Source organism: Schistocerca gregaria, chromosome 3, assembly GCF_023897955.1.
Source record: "Schistocerca gregaria isolate iqSchGreg1 chromosome 3, iqSchGreg1.2, whole genome shotgun sequence".
NCBI lineage: Eukaryota > Metazoa > Arthropoda > Insecta > Orthoptera > Acrididae > Schistocerca > Schistocerca gregaria.
This window is the reverse complement of record NC_064922.1, coordinates 948,138,167-948,165,458: the sequence shown is the minus strand read 5'-3', so window position 1 is coordinate 948,165,458 and position 27,292 is coordinate 948,138,167. Positions and strand designations below refer to the sequence as shown.

At 39.8% G+C, this 27,292-nt stretch overlaps 1 protein-coding gene across 2 annotated transcripts in view; it reads left to right on the top strand.

The window, feature by feature from the left end:
* Positions 1-27,292, top strand: part of LOC126355882 (regulation of nuclear pre-mRNA domain-containing protein 1B) — a 66,274-nt gene that overhangs the window by 25,951 nt on the left and 13,031 nt on the right. For both annotated transcript variants that reach the window (XM_050006384.1, XM_050006385.1), the window contains one exon: positions 22,477-22,721. In XM_050006384.1, the coding sequence (XP_049862341.1) occupies positions 22,477-22,721 (245 nt within the window). The remainder of the gene's footprint in view (positions 1-22,476; positions 22,722-27,292) is intronic.

Sequence of the window (27,292 nt, the reverse complement as noted above, 5' to 3'; positions counted from 1 at the left end):
TTCCTATTTTCCTATTCATTATTAAACCTACGCCTGCTTTACTCCTATTTGATTTTGTATTTATAACCCTCTATTCAACTGTCAAAAGTCTTGTTCCTCCTGCCACCGAGCTTCACTAATTCCCACTATATCTAACTTTAATCTACCCATTTCCCTTTTCAAATTTTCTAACCTACCTGACCGATTAAGGGATCTGACACTCCATGCTCCGATCAGTAGAACGCCAGTTTTCTTTCTCCAAATAACGATGCCCTCCTGAGTAGTCCCCGCCCAGAGATCCGAATGGGGGACTATTTTACCTCCGGAATATTTCACCCAAGAGGACGCCATCATCATTTAACCATACAGTAAAGCTGCATGCCCTCGGGAAAAATTACGGCTGTAGTTTCCTCTTGCTTTCAGCCGTTCGCAGTACCAGCACAGCAAGGCCGTTTTGGTTGGTGTTACAAGGCCAGATCAGTCAGTCATCCAGACTGTTGCCCCTGCAACTACTGAAAAGGCTGCTGCCCCTCTTCAGCATTTCTGCTTTTGCTTTACTACTTGCAGTTTCAATACCTGTGTCATCTACGAGTGTTTGGATACTGATGTTGATTAGGCCCTGAATTGTACACTGAGGTGACAAAAGTTATGGGATAGTGATATGCACATACTTATACGGATGGTGGTAGTATCGTAAAAATAAGCTGCGATGTAATTATGGCCATACAATGGGAATTAACTGACTTAGAATGTCGAGTGGTAGCTGGAGCTAGATGTATGGGACATTCAATTTCAGAAATCATTAGGGAATTCAATATTCCAAGATCCACAGTGTCAAGAGTGTTCAGAGAATATCAAATTTTAGACATTACCTCTCACCAGAGACAATGCAGTGGCTACAACAGCCTTCACTTAAGACTGAGAACACTGCTGTTTGCATAGAATTGTCAGTGCTAACCAATAAGAACCAGTGCATGAAATAACCTTAGAAATTGATGTTAAACATACGACAAATGCATCTGCTAGGATAGTGCAGTGAAACTTGGTTTTAATGGTCTGTGCCAACAGACGACTGACAGAGTATCTTTGCTAACAGCACAACGTCGCCTGCAGCCCTCTCCTGGGCTCATGCCAATATTGATTGGACCATAGATGACTTGAAAACTGTGGTTTGGTCACATGGGTCCCAATCTCAGTTGGTAAAGAACTGATGGTAGTTTTCGTGGGTGGCATGGACACCACAAAGTTACAACCTCTGATCCAACTGAACTTATCATTGACTGGAAATGGTTATGTTCAGCTACTTGGAGACCATCTGCTGCCATTCGTGACTTTATGTCCCCAAACAATGCTGTCATGTGACTGGGCCACAATTGTTCACCATTGGTTTGAAGAACATTCTAGACAAGTTGAGCGGATAATTTGGCTAACCATATCACCCAACATGTCTCTAATTGAACATTTATGGGACACATGAGAAGTCAGTCAGTGCGCAACATCCTGCACCAGCAATACTTTTGAAATTATGGATGGCTGTAGAGGTAGCATGACTCAATATTTCTGCAGGGGACTTCCTACGACATGCTGAGTTTATGGCAGAGCAAGTTGCAGCACTAAGCTGCGCAAAAGGAGGTCCGACATGATATTAAGAGGTATCCCATGATTTTTGTCACCTCATTGTAACATTGTGGAGCACAGCTGTAAGGGCTTGAAGTGGTTGTAACTGATAGTGATACTCGGTGAAATGGAATCTTACTTCTTTACTTTAGATGTCGAATTCATATTGCATAGGTAACGATTAATGAGTCTTCCTCTTTTTATGGGTAGTTGGTATGGGCATGGTTTTGTATCTTGTACGCTTATCAGATTAGTTGTTCATGGTGACCCGAGTTTTATGGGCAAGCAAAATTGTATATAACACCTGCTGTATAAATTAATGAAATTTGTCTCTCACCAGCTACAATAATTTTCATAGCAATTAATTGGTATGAAAAATGGAATATGTTTCAACTAAGCATTTAAAATATCTGTAAATGCATAAAAAACCCTTTATTTTTGAATAACAATAGACATTGCCAGTGACCATATGTTACAGTGTCTCATTTCTTACAATCTATATTGTTTTTTCTTGGGATTGTCTCAACTGCAAAAGGTATGACCAAGCCAGAAAATATGCAAGTACTTGTTGACCAAAGCATACGTGGGTAGTCTGCAAAGTTCTTGGCCAGGTGATTGTTTTCTCCAGTTGGTACAGTTTTTAATGGGCTCTGGGCACCAACTGCCTGAACAAAACAAAGTGTGTGAATTTCATTATGGGAGAATATAGTGTATTGTGCATTTTTAAATTTTGTTAATATAATTAATTTATTTATTTGAAAAGACGATTCAACTATGAAATGTATTCCAGGTTCAGAATAACTGTTCTCCTTTAATTTCACTGTGGAGAAACAGGATACCAAATTTAAATGACGCTGTGAAGGTATTAAGAGGTCAGCCACACCAGAAGTTATCAACAATGCACACAATATGATTCTGAAGATTTATGTGCAAAGGTGCATGCAGTTGTCAAGATTTTAGGGATTTCAAAAGAACACGTGGGCTACATTTTACATGTGTGAAGAAACATTTGCTATTGGCAATTCAGAAACTAATTTGTAGGACAATTTCTGAACAGTGTTTAGCATGTTTCCGAAACACTAAAGTAATGTTTTGTGTCATGTGTGACAATGGCTGAAACATGAATTGACACCTACAGACCTGCATGAAAACGACAACCAAACCAGTGAAGAGAAGCCAAGCCAGTGTTTCAGTAACAAAGAAGATGCAGACAGTGTCATCATCAGGAAAGGTCATGACATCAGTGTTTTGGGATGTAAAAGAAAATTCTGTTAATTTGCTTTCTTAAAAAGGTAAAACAATAACTGGAGAATATTACTCTTAACTTTTTAATGAATCTGGACGAAAAAGTTCGAGGAAAGCTAACTGGTTTTTCAGAAGAAGAAAAACCATCCTTCATTAAGATAATGCTCTTGCTCTAAAAACTGTCACGGCAAAGTGTGATGTACATAGCAGTTACTGCTGGTATAATTGCTTCTGTAAAAAGCATCTCATGTGAGGAATGCAGTTGCATCTTTACTTGCAGTTACTTGTACTTTAGGTAGTTGGGGTGTAGATGACTGTGTTTAAAAAGAATAGCTCAGCATAGTCGTCAGGTTGATCCACATGTCTGCTCTCATGCCCTGCAGCTAATTCATTACAAATAATAACCTGAAGCTGTGATCCCGCAGTCAGATGGTCTATGCATTGACCAGAATTGCGAGTTAATAAAATACACAGAAATACAAAATTGTATGAATAATTTAGCAATTTAGCAATATGGGCTCTATTCTAATATCTGCAATTGATGTTGTGAACTGAGACTTACCTTGAATTATGTTTATTCAAGGAAGGGCATGTCACATAAACAGGAAGTGGTCCTGCGATATTCATTTAAAATACAGATAGAAGATACTCTTATCAAATGCAATAAATTACATTGAGTGTTTTAAGAGAATGGTAGCAAAATCCCCAAACTAAATAGTCATCAAAGAGATGCAAAAAATAAGCCCATTTTGTACTCACAATACACAAAATATTCACCAGCTCAAAATAGTTCAGAATTCAACATAATATTTTACTAATTAATACATATGAGATGTCAAGTAGAAACTCATACTAGCTCGATCCTCAGTTCTGTAATACAAACGGAAAAAGATTGTGTCCTACTCTGGAACACATTCAGACCTCTCTAAATACAAAGCCCCTTGAGTAATTAAAATGTGGTAGTTGTCATTCACCTCTCAGACTCTGTTATCTACTTCATCAAAAACCACATGGTACCACAGACAGGTCTACCTTCTTATAGAAAGAACATCCAAGTGTCTAGAATCGCTCCCTTAAGCTCGTCATTTGAAAAGTCTCATTCTCCACTTGACTGCCGTAGTGTTCTTGTACTGTCTGCTTTTCCGTTGGCTGAAGGATGTCCCCACCAAAACTAAATTGTTCATATGTTCTACAGATGTGATTTGACTTGACCACTTCCTAGACTAAACTAATATATTACAACAATATTTAAATTTTATAAATATTCATCGACACTCAGATTATTCACAACAATTACAAACAAAGGTTTGTTCACAAATAAACAAGTTAGTATTCTTGTGCAAGTGCTCTCACACTAAATGACAATGAATTGCTGTTAAATATTGTTTGAACCATTACTAGGCTGCTTCACAAAAATATCCTTTGGTTCTCTTTTCAGTTGTGGTATTCACTAACACATGTGGTTGACCACTTTTAAATTAGCACAGTTTTTTTATAGCCCTTGCAGTCAACATTTAAATAAAGTTACTGGCAAAATAGTAAACTCTCCATTAAATAACTACACAAGTATGACAATATGTGAGGTATTCCTGCTGTATTCATGTGCTGTGTAATTGTGGAGAACATGGCATTGTGACAAACATTTGTTTGACAACAAAGATATAAAAGATATCATAAGTCAATAAATAAAATAAATACAGCTGAGTGGCTTTCTGGATGGTAGCTGTCCTGCAATCCTATCATCTGAGAAATCACATGAAGCACTGTTGATTCAAAGGGTCATTGAGAAAATGTTTATTCACTGTGAAATATTAACTTCTGTAGCTTTAAAGACATTGAAAATATTGTTGTGTCAATGGATGTGTCTCATTTTTCTGTCAAAAATGTGTTCAGATTTGCTTTAATACTTGACTGTAAAGTATTTTAGTTTCTCCGAGAGCTGTAAGAAGCTATCTTTCAGCTAGTCTGACACTCAGCCATTTTTGCTGCATGTCCTGCACAAAGGTCGTGTGAGCAACAGCCACCCAAATTCCCAGCCTTGGGATTTAATCCATTCCCAGTGACCCTGCTTGTCTTTGTACCTGGACTCACCTGTACCGGTCACCTAGCTGTACTTTCTGCAACATGCCCTGAATCCTGGGCTTGTTAGTTTTCAACTGCACAGTACATTCACGTCCCCATCCCACATACCCTCTCCAGGTGACCAAATTGCTTGCCTACATATGCGTAATGTTACACAGCTCCACTTAATGTGGCACATTAGCTAACTAGCTTGGCACATTAAGTCGCACCACATTTGACTTGCTTACATAATATAATAAAATACATACATAACATAATAAATAGAATACACTACTTGCATGTCAGAACAATGGTGTATCTTTGTAGTTACGTATGAAACATGATGTAGGTCCTAGGTTACATCATAACATACATTATCAGCATTAATTTACTAAATCCTACACAAATTACAAAATTTACAACATTTAATTAAATGCCCAAATAAATATAAATCATATAAATTTATTAAAAATGAGCTTTTGCTCATTTTAAATCACATTTTCCTTTGAGCACTTCTTCGTAGCCCTTCACTGACACAAACACAGCATATGATTGGTTTTCTAGGCTCGAAGTTCAGATATTCACAGTCCAGCCGCCTCTGTAGAATTTCATGACCTTCTTGGCCACATACTGCACTGAACATGCGTCTGACCTCAGTCACCCTCAGTGCTGAAAGGCGATAGCCGTTGAAATACCACTTTGGTGTAGTTACCAACAATCATATTACTTCCCAAATCCCCATAATTCGGGCACTGAACACTCTCCCAGTGGAACTGACACATTCACAAACATGTTGGCAAGTGAAAACTGATGTATAGCAGAGGCAAACCACATTTGATTCAGCTCAACAGTTCAAAAACCCTGTCCATGTTCCCACTAGAAAACACATCCTTCATGCTGTGAACTTTTGACACCATACACCAACTAACATTTTATCATTTCTCTGCAATTTTAATGCGTCTAATTGGAAACTTTAAAAAACTGATACTACCTTGTGCAGAAATCTCCCATTTAACCCACTTTTTCTCAGCAGCTTAACTGATGTATAAATTCTTCAATATCCTATTTTCATTAGAACACTTATCCTTTGAATTATTGTCACAATCTTTATATGAAATTATCCCCAATATTTATTTATACAAATCTGTACATAACCCTTCCAAAATAATGTTCATGATAGAGTTAACCCACATAATATACCCTCAAAAGTTTGCTATATTTTTTGTGTCTAACCACATGTGCTTTTGTCATAAACAATTTGAATTTTTATGAAATCTGATGACCTCCAAGCACCTAATTTTGTGCAAACAGTAATTACAAATAAACTACATGTATTACATGAGAAATACATTCAAAACACTACAAGTAATACACTTAAATAGCCTCTTGAAATTTCACCCTCAGATCTTACGTACTGCACAAATTTTGTTCCTCATGTACATAGCTAATTACACTCTGCCGATCTCCGTGCACCATGAATTGTGCCGCCAATATTTACTCCCTTCTTGCACTAAGTTGTGTGTCCATACTTCATTACATACATCTTAAATTCACCACATATACCATTTACACAAACAATATAACCACAAAAATTCTTGAAAACTACACATTAAATACATTTATTTACACACTTATATTAAAACACATGCTGTTCTTTTACAGGTGCACCTCCACCACTGTCAGCTCATACATTTATATTACCAGTAAGAGTATCTTTTGAACCTCACTTGTTTCCAATTTTCATCTGTTCAAATTCAAGCCCTCTTACATCTTTCACCAACAGCTTCTTTCATTTACAGACAAAGTTGTGACTACTGCTAGAACACTATTTATTGTTTTGTGAGGTGCACAATATCTTCTTCATTAACATTGATCAGTTCACTTACATGCAGCTCAGTTTTCAGTTTTGCCCCCTCAATAAACATTGCTCCCTGAAAAGATCATTTATAATATCCTTTTGCGTCCATATCTATTGTGTACTTTGTAACATCAGACCAACCCTCAAACTCATTTTCACAATCAAATAATTCAGTAAACATTTCCTTTGCCCCCGATTTTCCGTCCTCTTTACAAGACCTTTTGCTACTTTATACTTCTGCCATACCCACCAGTGAGGCAGTAATAACTTCAGTGTTTTTCCTTGCCATCTACAGTCACTTTATCAAGTAGTCACTTTCTACCTTGGTCTACCATTCAGTACCATCATCATCTCCTAAACAAATAGTTTCCCTAATATCCACTTCTATATTCTCCTGATCTGCCTCTGAGAATCATCTGTAGGATTTGAATTGTTCTCAAAATCTGTCATTTTACTGTCCTCCTCAGAATCAAATGTACTGTTTTCTGTCTCCAAATTAATGATGTCGGTAGCTACAACATTTTCAAAATTAACCGCACAACTTAAAACCTCGTCCCTTTACATAAAACCTCACTTATTTCTGCTGAATTGCTGCAAACTTTTTATCACAATTAACTCCGTTAATATCTGCCCCTAACTCGTAAGGTTCTTTGCTTAAAACATCCAATACAACCATAGATACATTACAGAAATTACCACCTACAACTCCATCAACTTCCACCAATATAACACACAAATTGCTGCTAATATGTTGCTCCACCCTAGATTTCACAGTACGGATGAATTCTACCAAACTCAGATCTGACCCTTTCTGCTTTAAATTTTCTCCCTTATCAGACACCTCCCCCCATTTTATGTTTTAATATACTGTAGAATGCATTTCCACGTTCATACCTCAGCATGCACCCAAAATTCATGTTTTCATCAAGAGCTGTCACTTCACTTCTGTCAAGAGAAATGAATGCACAGATTCCTTCCTCTTCAGATATCTAAATCAGTAGCTTCAGCTTCGCATCTCCAGCACCTAAAACATCACCTTTACCTCTTTTTAACAATAAATCACTCACATCCACCGATATATAATAAAATTTGACTCCAGCTGTCGAGACTATTGCTTTGCCAATGAGACTACTGCTATGCTCTTCAGCAGTGCCTTCACATACTTCCGTTGATATACCACAAAGTTCATCTCTATAGGCGGCTCCAGCTACTTCCTCTGATACAAAATCATCTGCATTACTTTCACCTACGTACTATAGTTACCTACATTACTATGTTTCATTGCCTACATTACCGTAATTGTCCCCGCCGCCTAGTGCCTCGTTGGAATTCATCATACATTCCCATCCACCAAATTCAGATCCACCTCTGCCTCTCTGTTGATCACAAAATCATTCAACATACATTCATTCAGCCCATCATTTACTTCCCTGTCACAAAATAAATTTCCCAGTCCCATATCATCATCGAAGTTCTCAACACATTTTACCACATTTCTTGCATCCCTTTTATAGCTGCACTGCTCAAAATTATTCCCCATTTCTTTTAACCTCCACATTCAACATTTGTGGCTCCTTTGCTGAATTTTTGACACCTGCAGAATTTTTAAAATAATGTCCTTTTCAACTCCAGTTTATTTTGCCGTCTCCGGACCTGAGATGTGGCAATCACTAATTTCCTTTCCTCATTGAGTCACTTCCATGTTTGAAACTCGGTCCATTTAGGAATTCGTTCTGGATTCGTGTTTGCTTCACTTCACTCGAGAATTTGTTCAGGAAACAACTCTCAAACACTTCATAGATAGTAAATGAAGCACTCATTAAACTTGTCCGTGATTGTGTATTGCTCTCAAGATGTCTTTTAGCAAACTTAATTTTTGATTCTTCTGACGTTCTTCTCACATGCAGCAAGAAAATCAACTGGTCAGTATTTTCGATCATTTGCAAAACATTTTGTCATTCCTGAATTAACCCCTGGAACATGTATTACAGTAGCAGACAGTCATTGCTAAAGAATTTAATTCTGCTCATACATATTCAATCTGCTGGTCACTCTGTGCAGCTTCTTTATTTAACCCCAATTCAAAATGTTATCTATTTTCAGGAACTTCCTTTTCGTATTGTACTACTCTCTGTGACAAATTGTTAACCAATTTAGTGAGCTCTTCATCAAGCATATTTTGCCAGTGCATACAGTTCTTAATATAATCACCTGGCTCATCGTTTGTCTTTTACAATTTTTCCTCCAAATCTCTTTCCACTTTATGGACTCTGGTGTTAACCAGTCTAGTCCTCTCAAAAATCTTACCCACATCTGCCCTTATAAGTTATAACTTTGGATCAGTCACCCCTTCTATATGATATTTAATTTTCTTCTCCTCGTGTTTTACACTTTCTGCTACACTTCTCTCTGTGTTCTCAATTTTTGTGCCTACAGATCATAGTCATATTTTTACAGAACTTAGCTCTGTACCCAGCGCCCCCATCTCGACTGCATTTCTAGCAAATTTTTCATTAATGATGATGTAAATAAAATAGAAAGAAACTTCCCACATGGGAAAAATATATTAAAAACAAAGATTCCAAGACTTACCAAGCGGGAAAGCGCCGGTAATTGTGCCTATCTACCGGCGCTTTCCCGCTTGGTAAGTCTTGGAATCATTGTTTTTAATATAAATTTTTCATTAATTGTGACAAAGTATTGTCTGAAAGTTTACTTCCCCTCTCTCATTTTGGATTAACAGACCTATCAGTAAGTTCAATTTCAACACTATCACATTCAGATTTAGGACTAACTGACCCTCTAGCATTACCGGAACCACTAAGACTGGGTAGTTTCTCAGTCGTCGTGGGCTTTGGGCTTGATCACTGAAGACGGCCATGTGGGTTCACACATATTAGAGCTATCAGTGCATGTACTTAACTTATTGGTCATGCTGGCTGCTTCTACTATGTTGCTGCTGCCGAATATGTAAAGCCTGGTGACGTCGACACTGATGAACAAAGTCACCTCCATTGGCCAGCACTGCTGTTGCCAGCCTCAGTCTCCACTCCTGCTGGCTGCTCCAGACTCAGACTCAACATGCCTCTGCATAACCTTTGTCTTCATTCCCTGCCAAATACCATGCCTAACTCCTGCTACCAATCCTAACACCTACAATTTTGTTCAGAGCCCCCAAACTAACTGCCTATCATGCAATAGATTTGTGACCTGGATTACAGAATATTGTAAAGTGTTAGAATTACGGTTGTAATTCTAAAGGGATTGGATTTGTATACCAAACTAGAAAACCTCACATTTGTGGCAGCACCTAACAGTTTTCTGGTCTTCTAAACAGCATCCCATACAAGCAAACCAGTTGCACCCTTACCTGCGGTTACTCATATTGTATGTGCTTGGGCTACGCACGGCTCTGTTAAATAAATAATAGCTCAGTGTATTTGTAGGGTCGAGCTGCACATGTCTACTTTCATTGCCATTAACCTCTCAGAATTTATCACGCACTCCATCAAAAACCACAAGATACCACTGCTAAGTCTGCCTTCTTCCAGAGCGAACATCCCAAGTATCTAGAATCGCTCCCTTAAGCTCTTCACTGAAAGTCCTAGTCTCTACTTGACTGCTGTATTGTTCAGCTTATGTCTGCTTTTCTGTTGGCTGAAGGATGCCCCCATCAAAAATTGTTCGTAAGTTCCACAGACATTATTTGGCTCAACTTGGCCACTTCCCAGACTAAACTGATATATTACAACAATATTTAAATAAAGAAATGCTGTGAATATACTGTCACACGAAGCTCATTCACAATAATTACAAATAAAGGTTTGTTCACAAGTAAATAAGTTAATAGTCTTGTGCAATTGTGCTCACATTAAATAGCAATGAATTGTCATTAAATATTGCTTAAACAGTTATTTTGCCTTCTTGACAGAAGTCTTTTTGTTCTCTTTTCAATTGTGGTGTTCTCTAGCACATGCGATTGACTTGTAAGCTATTCAATGGATACAAGTATGACAGTATGTGACATATTCATGCTGTATTCATTTGCTGTGTAATTGTGAAGAATATTATGTGACAAACATTCGCATAATAAAAAAGATATTATAAGTCAATAAATAAAATAGATACAAATGAAATCAAATAATGGAAACTACAGGTAGGAATATCGACAGTGTAGTAAAAGATAGATTGCTGCTTACCGTAAAGATGACACATTAAGTTGCAGACAGGCACAGTTAAGACTCTTACATGAAGCTTTTGACCAGAGCCTTCGTCAGAAGAAGACACACACATCATTCAAACAATAGAAAATCCAGGATGGGATGTAACAATATTGGAGAAGGAAAGTCGCTACTCACCATATAGCGGGGATGCTGAGTCACGATAGGCACACAGTTATAGCTTTCGGCCATCGAGGCCTTTGCTAGCAATGCGCGCGCGCGCGCGCGCGCACACACACACACACACACACACACACACACACACACACACACACACACACCTGCAGTCTCAGATAACTGACACCACACTGTGAGCAGCAGCACCAGTGCATGATGAGAGTGATGACTGGGTTGGGGTAAGGAGGAGGCTGGGGTGGAGAGGGGGAGGGATAGCATGGTGGGGGTGGCATACAGTGAAGTGCTGCAGTTCAGCAGTTTAGACGGAGGACTGGAGAGAAGGTGGGGAGAGGGGGGGGGGGGGGAAGTAGCGGAAAGGATTGAAATTAAGACTGGGGGTGTGGCGATGAAATGACAGCTTTGTAGTGCCGGAATGGTAACAGGGAGGGGGTTGGATGGGTGAGGACAGTGACTAACGAAGGTTGAGACCCGGAGGGTTACGGGATTGTAGGATGTATTGCAGGAAAAGTTCCCACCTGTGCAACTCAGAAAAGCTGGTGTTGGTGAGAAGAATCCATATGGCACAGGCTGTGAAGCAGTCATTGAGATGAGGGATATCATGTTTGCCAGAGTGTTCAGCAACAGGGTGGTCCACTTATTTTTTGGCCACAGTTTGTCGGCGACCGTTCATGCGGATAGACAGCTTGTTGGTTGTTGTGCCTACATAGAATACAGCACAGTGGTTGCAGCTTAGCTTGTAAATCACATGACTGGTTTCACAGGTAGCCATGCCTTTGATGGGACAGGTGGTGTTAGTGACCGGACTGGAGTAGGTGTAGGTAGGAGGATGTATGGGACAAGTCTTGCATCTAGGTCTATCTAGGGGTATGAGCCATGAGGTAAGGGATTGGGAGCAGGGGTTGTGTAATGAAGGGCAAGTATATTGTAAAGGTTCGGTGGACGGCGGAATACCACTGTAGGAGGGGTGGGAAGGATAGTGAGAAGGAAATTTCTCATTTCAGGGCTCGATGAGAGGCAATCGAAACACTGACAGAGAATGTAATTCAGTTCCTCCAGTCTCAGATGATACTGAGTTAAGAGGGGAATGCTCCTGTGGCCAAACTGTGGGACTGTGGGAGGTGGTGGGAGACTGGAAAGATAAGGCATAAGAGATTTGTTTTTTTACAAGGTTGGGAGGATAATTACAGTCAGTGAAGGCTTCAGTGAGACCCTCGGTATATTTTGAGAGGACTGCTTGTCTCTGCAGATGCGACAACCATGGGTGGCTAAGCTGTATGGAAGGGACTTTTCAGTATGGGTGGCAGCTCTTAAAGTGGAAGAATTGCTGGTGGTTTGTAGATTTGATATGGACGGAGGTACTGATGTAGCTGTCTCTGAGGCGGAGGTCAACATTTAGGAAGGTGGCTTGTTGGCAGGTGAAGCAAATTCGGGAGAAGTTGTTGAGGTTCTAGAGGAATGTAAATAAGGTGTCCTCACCTTCAATACAGATAGCAAAGATGTCATCAGTGAATCTGAACCGGTTGAGGGGTTTAGGATTCTGGGTTTTTAGGAAGGATTCCTCTAGATGGCCCATGAATAGGTTGGCATAGGATGGTGCCATGTGCGTACCCATAGCCGTACCCCGGATTTGTTTGTAGGTAATCTGACAGCTGAAGGGGTCCTTCCACCAGGTAATCCTTACTATTCAAAACAACAATGAAGGAGCCTTTGTCTGCTGGTAGGATTATAAGGTTGGGATCAGTTTTTTGATGGTGGACTGCAGTTCTTTCTGCAGATGTAAGGTTAGTTTGCATGTTGACTGATTTGGGGAATGATGGTGAGGCACGGTACAAGGTTAAGAAACTCTGGAAAGTTAACAGGGGGTGGTTTGGAGGCAGTGGGGATGGATCACAGTTGGATAGAGGAGTGAACTGAGTTAGGCAAGGTTCAATATTGGTCTTCGGTTGAGTCTATTGGTCTTCGGTTGAGTCTGGCTGGTCGGGTTGGTGGCGAAAAAGTGTTTCCACTGTAGGGACCGGGAGAAGGAGAGAAGGTCTTTAACAAGTCCTGCATGATTTAATTTGGGAGTGGGGAAAAAGGTGAGGCCTTTGGTAAGGACTGATATTTCTGTGGGACTAAGGCTTTTAGAGGAAAGGTTCATGACTGTGTTGCAGGTCTGACTCAGTGACTGCTTCACAGCCTGTGCAATATGGATCCTTCCCACCAAAACCAGCTTTTCTGAATTGTGCAGGTGGGAACTTTCCCTGCAATACATCTATGTTCCCGTAACCCTCCTAGTCTCAGCCGTCATTTGTCAGTATCCTCACCCATCCAGCCCCCTCCCTGTTCCCATTCGAGCACTACAGCCGTCATTTCACTGCCACACCCAGTCTTTTAATTTCTCTCCTTTCTCCTTCCCCCCCCCCCCCCCCCCCCCCCCTCTGGACCTTCTCTCCTGCCCTCTGCCTAAACTGCAACACTTCACTGTGTCCCCCCTCCCCCCCCCCCCCCGCCCTCCCCAGCCTCCTCCTTATAACCCCCTCTCCCTTTCCAGTCGCCACTACCATCATGCACTGGTGCTGCTGCTTGCAGTGTGGTTTCAGTTATCTGTGTGTGTGTGTGTGTGTGTGTGTGTGTGTGTGTGTGTTTGCTGATAAAGGTCTTAATGGCCGAAAGCTATAATTGTGTGAATCTTTTTGTTGTGCCTATCGCGACTCAGCATCCTATATGGTGAGTAGCAACTTTCCTTATCTATTATTGAGACGCACACCATTCATACACACAAGCAAGCACACCTCATACACACATGATCGCCAACTCCAACCGAAATGCAACTATCACTTGTGATCACTTAATGCGTCATCTTTGTCATAAGTAGCAATCTATCCACATTGACTATAGGTGCAAATGCTTAGCTTACTGGGATGATAGCCATCATGCAATGCTATCATCTGAGATACCATTTGCTAAGATCGCATGAAGCTTTATTGATGCAAAGGTCTGCTGCAAAAATTTTTATTCACTGTGAAATATTAAATTCTGTAGCTCCATAGATACTGAAAATATTATTGCTAGTGTACATGCCACATTTTTCTGAAGTGGATAATGTATTCAGATTTGCTGTAATACTTGACTAAATTATTAAAGATTCTAAAAGACGTATTAAGAAGCCATCTTTCAGCTTGCCTGACTCTACTATTTTTGGTGCATGTTTTGCACTAAGGCCATGCGAGCAACAGCCGTTTAAATTCCCAGCATTGGGATTTACCCATTTCCATCCACACAGCTCGTCTTTCTTTGTACATGGACTCACCCACACCAGTCGCATAGCCAGACCTGCCGTGATGTGCCCTGAGTCTTGAGCCCACTAAACAGACAGCTGTACAACAACTTCACCTCCCATTACACCCCTTCCAGGTGGCCAAATTGCTTACCTACATATATGTAACATTATAAATGGGGAAAATGAGGTATGTGTGCTATGAAGTGTTGGAACATCTGTTATGTTCATTAGATTTAGCTCCTTCAGACTTAACACGCGATCTAGTGTTTAAGCTTTCCTTGCTGATCAGGGTTTTTCTGTCAACCGAGAAGTGACTGCTGTCGTGTAAAAGTATTTTGCAGCAATTCCTGAAGAATATTACAGACATGGAGTAATTTCATTGGAACACTGCTGGATGAAGCGGATGAATGTTAAAGGGACTGTTGTCAAAGATCAAAAGATATTTGTAAATATTCTCATTTTCACTGTCAGATTGAGAACTTTTCAGACTACATGCATAATGTGGTCTTTGAACTAGGATTCACATCCAAGACTGGGTGAAAACATTGTATTGTGTTCCTGAAACAATTTGTTTGTACAATTGAAGGTAATAGTAGGTGGACATTTGTGTTTATGGCAACTTGTATTTTGAAATAATAAGATGTGAAGTCTGTCTGACTCACAATGTTAGTTACATTTGGTAGTGTAACAACTACAATGGTTATTGTATTTGAGACATTCTTTTATTATATGTTAATTGAAAACTTGCACTTGACCAGTGCATCCTGGTGGCTGAAAAAGACTAAACATGTATTTCAGGAGACAATGGCCAGACTTCTAATTGATGACTTCATTGCACAGCAGGATATAGTAATTAAAGGTAGGAATAAAATTTCGTTAGAACTGGCTGGGATGAAACTAAGCAGAATGTGTCTGCTGAGCATGCTACGTTGGCATAACCAGTCTCTACACTTGGAAGAACTGAAGTACAGACAGAGAGCATATTGCCTCATAGTGTGTGGTATAGAATGTCAGGAACGCCTGATTACAGTGCCTTAACATCTACACCGAGCTGACTCGACACTCTTCTGTAACAGAGCTACATGTATTAACCACCTAGGAGTATGACACAAGAACATCTTTCAGGCTTCAAACTTTGTATAATGGAATGCTCTGAAGTTTAGGCCACCTTCACCTTCCTTCTACTCTTTCAAAGTTAGGTCATTTCATCTGCATCAGTGATACCGATGGAAGGTCAGCTCCACTAGTTTTAGAATGTCCGGTGTCTACAACTGCCACCACCCTGGAGTCCACTGCTGTGAGTGCAAGTATCTGTGGAGGGAACTTCAATCCTGTGAGCTGTATTCCTGTTGGTGACAATGGTGACTGACTGAAGATGATGGCCAGGCTGATCTTCCGTGAATGAATTGATCTGCCTGTTCACGAGCTGCTAGACTTGGGAGCAGGGCCACTGTGCTGCAACTCCTGGTCAATAGAAGTACCGCATCACTTGCTGATGCAGGGTTTACTTCTCACGCTGTCCTTTGTGTTGCCGTTGAATCTTCTGTCTGCACACCATCTTGACAACCAACAACAGGGGCGGACCAAGCCCAAATACAGCTTCATGCAATGAGAGCATGGCTTTGACAGGTGTGCACAGTCATGCTGGGTTGTAGGGAGTCGCCCGTCACCAGACCCTCCTATGGAGGGGCTGCCACACTGACCTCAGACAATGCCAGAGCCTCTGCCTGCAGATTCCTAATGTGCTACCTTGTGCCTTCAGCTCAGCATGGTCACTGCTTGGTAACACTGGGATGAAGGCAGAGTGATCATAAAAGGCTTGGAAATAAATGTCTGTTAATTGAATGATGTCTTGTTAGCATCCCGCAGCTCTGCAGGACTCCACCACTATACTTCCACTCGTGTATCCTACAGTCACATATTCTCGTAGAACATGTATTTTTGTTGACTGATGTAGTGGTCACACTTATGTTTGGTGGTATTTGATTTCCAAATCCAGTTCATAGAGAGAATAAAAAGTACATAAACTATTTTTTGTCTCTTCTTGCTCATCCACAAATAGTGTACTCAGCCTTTTTAATAAAATATATGTAAACATATGGACTCTTGTTTAGGTATTCATATAATATTGTAATGACACTTTACAGATTTGACCATTTTCATTAACACTTCAATAGATTGTAGGCAAAATTTATTTTATGATGAATGTGGGAGAGGGTTTCCTCTTAGTGCTTGAGGAAAGAACACAACAAAAATATCCTTACATGTGTCATCAACAGTTCCAAGTCACTAGATTTTCATGTAGATGCTAGGTGACACTGTGTCTGAAGGATGAATAACAGGAAATAGCTTTTAAGTGCATTATAATACAGTCAGTTCTAAATCTCCATTGAAATCAGAAACATCAATTACAAGCTCTAGAGATGGACTTTTGGAGAAGATCGGCAAGAATCTCCAGGATAGAAAAGATAAGGAACACTGAAGTAATAAGGAGAATTGAAATAAAAAAAAGAATATATGATGTAATGGATAGGAAGAAATTACAGTGGTACCGGCATGTGCGACTGATGGAGAAAACCAGAATACCAAAATTGATACTTGAGTGGGAACCGGCGGGGAGAAGAAGAAGAAGAAGACGACGCCCTATGACCACCTGGATCCAAAATGTACAGCACACAATGAGGAGAATGGGTGCAGAGGAAGAAGACACACAAGATCGAAACACCTGGAGAAATATTTTGAGAATATAGTTTAAGAACGGTTATTGTTTATATTGTAATTTCCAAATAAATTATTATGTTGGAGATAAACCTCTGTAATGAGGAAAAGCTCAAAATAATAACAACAACAACAACAACAACAACAACAACAACAAGTTTTGTTGTCTGGGAGTGAGGAACATACTACATTTATACCAAATAAATATTCAGTGGCATTTCTGCTTTTGTGTGCAGGAGCTACACTGATTGAGCCAAAACATTACACAGTATAATAGTGTGTTGGTTCTCCTTTGGAACGCAAAACAGCAGCGATTCTGCATGGTACTTATTTGACAAGTTAACTGAACTTTCTATTGGTTTTTGGTAGGTTTCTGGAAGTATGTAGCACCAGATATCTCCACACAGGTCACGGGTCAGTGGTTTTTGGGCATGAAGTTGGTGCCCTGCAGTGTCCCAGTTGCACTGCATGTAATTCAAGTCACGTGAATTTGGTGGCCAAGAGATAAAAGTGGGTTCTTTATCATCTTCCTTGAAACAAGGTTGGACAATTACAGCCTTATGATATGGAAATTTATCCTGCTGGAAGATTCCATCACCACCAAGAAATGCATCAACATGAAGGGGTGCAGGTGTATTTCTGCAGTAATTTTCATGCAGTCCACAGCTGTCGTGGTGCCTTTGATTACAAACACAACTTTCATGCAAACCCAAGTGAATGTCTCTTATAGCATAACATTACGGTCACTGGACTGCATCTGTGGCTTGCTGGACATTTCAAGCAGCACTTTGCCTGGGCAGTAAGTTTACAGGACACAGCTGTTGACCTTGTGCAACAAGAAATGTGATTCCCCCAATCAGACGACACATTTTGGTTGATCCATTGTCATTTCTTGATGACACTGTGCCTACTGCAAACATAATTCAGTGCCATTGGGTCAACAATGTGCACTAAATAGTGTGCTCCAAAAAAATTGAGCCTGCACCAGCATTGTACTGTCAACAAATCTACCACAGTTTGACACCTATCTTGCTGCACAGAACAATATTGCCCACTTATCGTTTCTCTGACCTTCAGCCACTTCCTATAGATGCTCATCACTGTAGCCTGGGAACAGCCATCAAGCTTCTCAGTTTGCAGTTTGCTCTGCTGGGCTGTAACAATCTGCCCTTTGTCAAAGTCATTTATGTCAGTGTATTACTCCATTTGAAGTCCATATCATTGCTAGAATGATTCCCCATTCATCCACTTATATATTTTTCTTACTGCAAGTGCCTTACATCACCAGGTGGCATTGAAATTTGTGGTGGGCAGTGGTCATAATGTTTTGGCTAGTCATTGTATGTAGCTGTACTTCTTACACTAATTAAAAATTACTTAATGAGTAAGACATGGTGATTAAACCTGAAGTGTGAATCAGTCAGCCTAGAAAAGGCATTTATAAATTTGTTGTAGGGGTAGAGCGATCTTGGGTTGATAAGCATATCTGCAGCCTGAAGTGGCGATACATAGTAGACTGTGGATTAGGGAAGTGCCATGGCAGCCAAGCTGTATATTCAGTACCAGGCTTTCACTGCATCCATGGCATGCCAAGCAGAGAACTGTGTATTTTAACAGGTGTGATGAAGGACTGTATATGTGATGCTGTGGTATATGGAGTACTTCAGAAATTTTATTTCCTGTTGCAGCTGTGTGTAGCTTCCGATGCCTGTGTTAACCATACAAAGTTGTTGTAAGGATAGACCTAATAGCTTTAATGGCTTCTACCTTGCAACCTGTAACACAGATTCTGCAACAAATTTTCACTCCACAGGACGGTGTGCAATCATTTGGAAACTTCCTGGAACTTCCTGACAGATTAAAACTGTGTGCCGGACCGAGACTCGAACTTGGGACCTTTGCCTTTCGTGGGCAAGTGCTCTATCAACTGAGCTACCCAAGCACGACTCACGCCCCATCCTCACAGCTTTACTTCTGCCAGTATCTCGTCTCCTACCTTCCAAACTTCACAGAAGTTCTTCTGCGAACCTTTCTTTCAGGAGTGCTAGTTCTGCAAGGTTCGCAGAAGAACTTATGTGAAGTTTGGAAGGTAGGAGACGAGACACTGGCAGAAGTAAAGCCGTGAGGACAGGGCGTGAGTCATGCTTGGGTAGCTCAGTTGATAGAGCACTTGCCCGCGAAAGGCAAAGGTCCCAAGTTCGAGTCTCGCTTAGGCACACAGTTTTAATCTGTCAGGAAGTTTCATATCAGCGCACACTCCACTGCAGAGTGAAAATCTCATTCTGGGAACTTCCTGGAAGATTAAAAGATTGTGCCCAACCATGGCTTGAACCTTGGACTTTTGCCTAACACTGGCAAGTATCCTACAGACTCGCAACCTACCTCATCACTTCAAATCAGCTTGTACTCCACTTCATTCTGGAAACAATCTGCTAGGCTGTGGCTAAGCCAGTTTTTGACAGTATCTTTTCTTCCGTGAGTGCTCATCCCATAAAATATGCAGGAGAATTTCACTAAATGCAAATGATTTGGTGGGTTGGGTGGTTAGAAATATTCAGTTGTCTGCAGGTGATGCTGTGGTGTATGGGAAAGTGGAAGGTGGTGTAGTTGTAGGGACTGTAGAGGTGACAGGCTCGAAATGTAAAAGAAATGTAAATTGATGTGGATGACTAGCAAAAACAAACCCATGTTCAGATACAGCATTAGTAGCTCGCTACTTTACACAGTCGTACTATTTAAGCATCTGGGTGTAACATTGCAGATTGATATGAAATGGGACGAACATGAGAGGATTCTGGTGGTGAATGGTCAGCTTCTATATATTGGGCAAACTTTGGGAAACTGTAGTTCATTTGTAAAGGAGACTGCATCTAGGACTCTGGGGCAACCAGTTATTGGAATTGCTAGTGTTGGGATCAGCACAAAGACTAAAGGAAGATATTGAAGCAGTTCAGAAGAGGGCTTCGAGACTTGTTTCCAGTAGGTTCAAACAACACATAAGTATTACGGAGATGCTTGGGGAGCTAAAATAGCAATTCCTGGAGGGAAGGTGAATTATTTTCAAGGAACGCTATTGAGAAAATTTAGAGAACTGGTCTTTGAAGCTGATTGCTGAATGATTCTACTTCTGTCGAAATGCATTTTGTGTGAGAACCATGAAGATAAGAACAAGGAATTAGGGCCCATAAGGAGGCATATAGGAAGTCATTTTTCCCTCACTTTACTTGCAAGTGCAGCAGTAAAAGAAATGACTAGTAGCGGTACAGGGATGCAGTGTAGCAGTTGTTCATGAAAGGCAAAAGTCCCAGGTTTGTGTCCCAATCCAGTCTGTTGCACTGTTTTAATCTGGCAGGAAGTTGCATTCACAGATTACTTTATCTGCATACGATTCCTAACACTAACGGAGTACAAAATTACACTTGTAGCTTAACCCACAGTGATTCACAAATATTGTGTAATGTAACTGATTCTGTTACTTCTTGCTCTCGTATAAATTCAAACAAGATGCAGTAACATCATTTGACTTTGAAAATGTGTGTACATAGCTCTTAAATTTCAGTAAAAGACAGTCCTAAGACTTAGTTCATGTAATAAACAGGAAAATATCTGGATTGACCAGCACAAAAAGGTGGCCTTAGAATATATCGATCTATAACCTTAAATCAAGCAAAATATTCCCAAAGAAAAAGGCCATTGGAATAATCACTGCTGGCTGACATTATTCCAGAAACTGCTCCAACGCTAACTGGTATTCTTATTGTTGTTACCAATGCTTTTCTTATTAGATGATTTGCCGTCATTGTCGCTCATAATTTTATTTCTTTTTTTATTTTGTGTATAAAATTATCCCTATATATTGCTTAAACTTAGTGACCTCAACTGGATTTGGGATTGGGAATGTTTGCTATACGAAGTAAAAATAGAGAAAGCACTGAATCTCCAGTTTGCTACTAAAATATGTTGAATCGCAGTCAGTGGCAAGAACTGTACTGAGACAGTCCAGTGGTATGGCTGGTTGATAACTAAGCACACATGGTACTACTCTTAACACTCTGTCATGTGTACAGGTAGCACATAATCTGCCATATAGTTATCCAGCAGACAGAACACTGAGTGGAGCTCAGTCGAATACCACGAAGCCAAGCGGCCAGTCAGTGGTGCATCTTAATGGTAATATGTTAAAAGATATATGGACCATGTGAACCATCTCTATTGAGGCCATTACTGAGGATGTAAATGTTTGGCTGAGTTGTTTTCATGGACACTGCAATCCACATTGTCATTAACTTCCAGAAACGTAGCAATTTCACATATGCTCCTTTTTAAAGATGCTACTGCTTTTTATCCAGAAGTCCATTTATTGCCTCTTCTAAAAAACCCATGTCCCACCCCATCCTCTTGTGGATATTATGTTTGTTGCTCCACCTTAGGGCTGTATTACTGTACTTTTCAGAGTTCACTATATGTGATGTACATATACTGTGATCAATTTTACTGTTAGTATTTTGCGCACATTTACTGTGTTACGACAGGTAGGCTTCCAAATACTTGCATTCTATTTGTCTTCCAGTCTTATATCTCATTGTTTTCTTCTTATTTATTAAAACATTGTTGACCAAACTATTCTTTCAGTAACTTCAGGTAAAATTATCTGACCATGAGTGGAAAGGAGAGATCACATGATGCAGACTGCTGCTGGTATAAAGCATATCAAGAGCTTGATCAAATTTATCTTGAAGAGTGTTGGCACTCTTTATGGCACCACCTTTGTACGATCTTGTCGCTGTCTCACTGAGGCCACAAATTCTAAGAAATATAATTTCATACTTGCACTGCACTAGTACAGCCCATAACACAGCTGCACAGCTTTGTGCTTACACAGCCACAGTGCTTGCAGTAGTTGCACATGGTCTCGTCTAAATTGTATAAATTAAAATTATGCTGAGGTGGTTCCTAAGATGGTTCATTCCTCATTTTCATATAAAATATTTATAACTCTGTGCAAGCAAATTATATACAGAAATCAATACTGTTACTGTGCTTTGCAAAATTATTTGATTGGTAGAAGTTGCAAAAAATGTTTGAGGTCTTCAGCTTATGTTGATTAACAGCTAGGCAGCAGAGACACCATTGGGCAAGTGTGAGATTTCTTCAGAAGAAAATATTGTTTTCTTTATGTTGCAGGGCTGCTTAAGTTTATATGTGGTGTGATTGTAATGATATAATTTTCAGCTAAAATTGGAATTGTTTAGGTTCAAATAGGTGTCAGAAAAATTAGCTAACTTCACAGTACTAAAGATTTTTTGAAAGTTATTGTAAGAAATATGTGTTGTTAAAATATTTTGCTGTATTTTTATTGCTGTTGTCATTGTTCTTAGAACCACCGGATAGAGAGCCAACTCCACCAAAGAAGAAAGTGAAGTTAACACCAAGTTTTGTGCCTGAAGTGGAAAAGCCAACTAAGAAGGAGAAAACAATAAAAGTGAAAGTTGTGCCTAGGGAGCATAAAAAGTCAGAAACAGAAGTTGAAGTAGATGGGACTAAAGAGTTACACGTTACCCTATCACCACATACACCATCTGGAGATCCTCCGGAACCGGAGGAGCTTATAAAAGCTCTCATGGTAAGGACGCAAATTTCATTTAGGTATAAAACAAAAGAATGAGAGGTTAACTACTCACATATTAGCTGTTACTCGTGGCTGCACTTGCTTTTGCATTTATAATATTAGTATGAATGAAACTATTCAGTTTATACGCTTAAATAATTGTTACTTTTTTGAATTTGTGAAATTTAATTTCTTTTGTAAATAAATAACCTAGAAATTGGACTTTATCATACAGTAAGTCCAACATTGTTTCCATTGCACTACAAAAAGCTGTCATTTTCTCCTACAATAATAATTTTCATTCATTGTAGATCGGGTGGTACTTACTCCTTCCTTTAGTGAATGCGGAAGAGCGTTAGTTATTGACAGCTATTGAATATAGCTCTTGCAGTCATGTAAAATTGATACAGATCTTTACAAATCTAACTAGCAAATGGTCCAATAAGACATGTTAAAACTTGCTCTGAAATTTTTTTACACAGGAAATAGACAACAAAAGAAATACACTGTCCACATTTTAGCTGCTAAGAGGCATTGCGAGTACTTAAAAAAATAGCTGAAAATTGCCAAATTCTCAGCCTGCCGGGTAGTGGTAGAAATGTACACCCCTACTGGCGTTGTAGCAACTGCACATGCACAACTAGGCACACACACACACACACACACACACACACACACACAAAATGGAGTTCGGTGGTATATTTGTTAACAGGAAACGCAACACAACCTGATCATAATTTGTAAAGGACATTTCAGGTTACTGTTTGTTGATAGTTTCTCTCACACTACAGTACACAGTTACTATTCTCTCGAATTAGCCAGTCTTGCAATTCAAGTAACATCTGTTACAAATTATCAGTTAGTTTTTGCAGTATTGGTAAATATTGACAGTACAGATAAAGCTGAATTAATATTTATTGTGCTTTCTTAAGGCATGCCTGTAAGTAGTACCCTTTTTTCCTTCCAGTTTCACAATAATGTGAAATCCAATTTATGTTCTCAGTTTAGCAATGATGTAATATGAAAACGTGATTTGCAGCTGAAATCGCCTACTTCTCCTGAAGACATACATATGTGCCATTTGTTAGTTGATTTCTTTGACATTCATTCAAATGATATCAACATTTCGTTTGAAATTGTGGCTATGTTAGAAGAAATAGAAAATAAGTGTGTTGATACCATGAATTGTGGTTCGAACGATGTCGGTTGTGCCAGTAACAGTTCTGAAGAAGAATACCTTTGAAGCCAAAAAAAAATGTGTACTGCAACAGCTTTCAGTGACATAGAAAAGACAGTGAAATATTGGTTAAATGAAGGAGGGGAAAGAATGCTTGAAGTTACGCAGTGTGCAAAGGTGTTATTGTTTCGTAAAATTGGAGCGTGGACTGTACAAATGGAAGAATGAATAGCATGAAGTAAGAAATATGCGCCAAATGAAAACTCGAAACCATCTGAATAAAAAACTGTTCGAAAGATTTGGAACTGCTCGTGAGAGGCTGTGCACTGTTACCAATGGAGATCTCTGAGACTGGGCCCTCCAAGTTGCATCTGATTTGAACATTGCTAATTTACAGACTTTGATGACCTGTCTTCACATTTTCAAGAAGTCGTACAGAATAGGAAGTCACAAATGTACCAAGTAAATGTGTGGAGCAGTTGCCAGTGTTAGACAATGCTATAGAGAAATTCATAGCTGACGTAAAGACGAAACTTGCTGTTATCCCTGCAACTGCTGTTTATAATGGTGATCAGTCAGGTTTCTGAAAGAGCTGTGTGTACACTGCACTTTATCATTTCGAGGTGAAAAAAAGACTGAGTCGGTTGCCCAACCAATGTGTGCAATGACACATTCATTTCTGATAATGCCAGTGATAAGTATGAGTGGTTTATTGTTTCTGCAGCTGTATATCTGTCTTCAAGGACTGCAGGGCAAATGAGGACCAAAAATAGAAAATGTACTGTTTAGTTGCAAAAATCTTGTAATCAGCATCTCAAAATCTGGGAAAATGGGAAAGAATAATCATCAACATTTCATTCAGAACGTATTCCTACCAGCCGCAGAAACTAATTCATTGGAGGGCATCGCTTGGCAAAACCTGCAGAGTGACAACACCATACTGGCAGCATATGTAGCTAGCCTATGACTGATAAACAACAGTTGCTGTAGATTTTCTTGAGTGCAGTGCAATTTGTCACCTGCAAGAACAATTTCATTTTCAACCTGTGTACAGAGCTGAGCTGGCATTCTTGGTACATGGCACTGTTCAGATGACCCCCATAAAAAAGTCACAGACTGAAAGCTCAAGAGCCATATATATTTAGCCTTCCTGGAAATTACATGATGCCCAAACATACTTTTTACTACTGCCATAGAGCAGAAGTATGTGAAGTGGTTCCACTCTTTTGAAAACAGGTGTGCTGAATATCAAGATTTGGAATGTATGTAGTCATGGTGCCATAAATGTTTCTAACATGCTGAAATACGTTTAGATACCACAGTGACAGCACACCACATCCATTGTCAAAAAGGAAGGGTCTGTAACCCCTTGACAGTTCACTGCATGCACTATGGTAATTTTGTTGCTTTTTAATGAATGTTGATGAAGGGGGGTGGTGTTTTCTTGAGTTCAGTTTGGCTTTTTCATGAAACCACTGAAATAAAAATGTGCTTCATTGGACCTAAAGATATTGAATCAAGTTTACATCTTTACTGACATTAGCAAATTTAATGACACTGAACACAGTCATTAGGGTAGAGCTGTTGCGCAATCTGAAGTTTGTTCAGATGAAATTGAAACTGAAGCAGTATTCTTTTAATGCTCTAATGTCTCCAGTTACAAGGCAATTTTTCACACTGAATGACAATGTCACCTTCTGTGGCAACTCTGGCAGTTTCAAGGGTACATACAACTCCACTCGGGGTTGTCTTCAAAACTAAACCAGTCTTTTCAAAATTCCAATCCCACATTGTGATTGCAGTGATGAGGGATTTTGACAATGAGGGAGATTCTGATAGTGTAGGTGAAACTCTTGTCGTGCAGCTGCCAAACTGTCACTGTAGCGTTTAAAGGCTCATACAGCAACAATGTGCTCGGTACCACTCCAGTGGTGCTTGGTAACCATCTGCCCCTACCTACTGCACAGTTTGATGTATTTCCCTCACTCCAGCTATCATAGAAGGCCTGCTAACACTGCATTCAAAATTTACCCTTGTACCATATTGCGTAGAACAAAATAATGTTTGTTTCCTAACAGTTCCTCTTGCTCCTCATGACTTTCGTGTTTTTCTCTACTAACTGTTTTTACCTTTTGGAGACATGGAGAGTCAAGGAGAGGGGGAGGGCAGAGGGACAGTAAAAGATTCCGCCCTTCCCCTCTCCTTTATTCCACCACTTTCCTTTACTCGTGTGCCCCCCCCCCCCCCCCCAACTCTCTCTCTCTTTATCCTCTTATATGCTCTACCCTCGAAACTCCCTTCATCTTCTTGTGCAGCCACTGAGTAATCTGGTGAAAGACCTGCTTCACACTCCCCTGCCATGGAGTAAATTGATGTAAGGGAAAACCATAAAGGTTGGAACATGGAATGTTTTGACACTTCTGCACAAAGACAAAGTAGAAAATTATATACATGAGAGGGACAAAATAAAACTGGATGTACTTGGTGGGACCAAAGTAAGGTGGAGAGGTAGACAGTGGATATTATACCCTCAGACTTCAAGAAGAATATAATAATTCCAATCCCAAAGAAAGCAGGTGTCGACTGATGTGAAAATTACCGAACTATCAGTTTAAACTAAGTCACAGCTGCCAAATACTAAAACGAATTCTTTACAGATGAATGGAAAAACCGGTAGAAGCCGACCTCGGGGAAGATCAGTTTGGATTCCGCAGAAATTTTGGAACACGTGAGGCAATACTGACCCTATGACTTAACCTTAGAAAATAGATTAAGGAAAGGCAAACCTATGTTTCTAGCATTTGTAGACTTGGAGAAAGCTTTCGACAATGTTGACTGGAATACTCTCTTTCAAATTCTAAAGGTGGCAGGGGTAAAATACGAGGAGCGAAAGGCTATTTACAATTTGTACAGAAACCAGATGGCAGTTATGAGTCGAGGGGCATGAAAGGGAAGCAGTGGTTGGGAAGGGAGTGAGACAGGGTTGTAGCCTCTCACCAATGTTATTCAATTTGTAAATGGAGCAAGCAGTACAGGAAACAAAAGAAAATTTTGGAGTAGGTATTAAAATCCATGGAGAAGAAATAAAAACTTTGAGGTTCGCGGATGACATTGTAATTCTGTCAGAGACTGCAAAGGACTTGGAAGAATAATTGAATGGAATGGACAGTGTCTTGAGAGGAGTATATAAGGTGAACATCAACAAAAGCAAAACGAGGATAATGGAATGTTGTCGAATTAAGTCGGGTGATGCTAACGGAATTAGATTAGGAAATGAGACACTTAAAGTAGTAAAAGAGTTCTGCTATTTGGGGAGTAAAATAACTGATGATGGTTGAAGTAGAGAGGATATAAAATGTAGACTGGCAATGGAAAGGAAAGCGTTTCTGAAGAAGAGAAATTTAACATC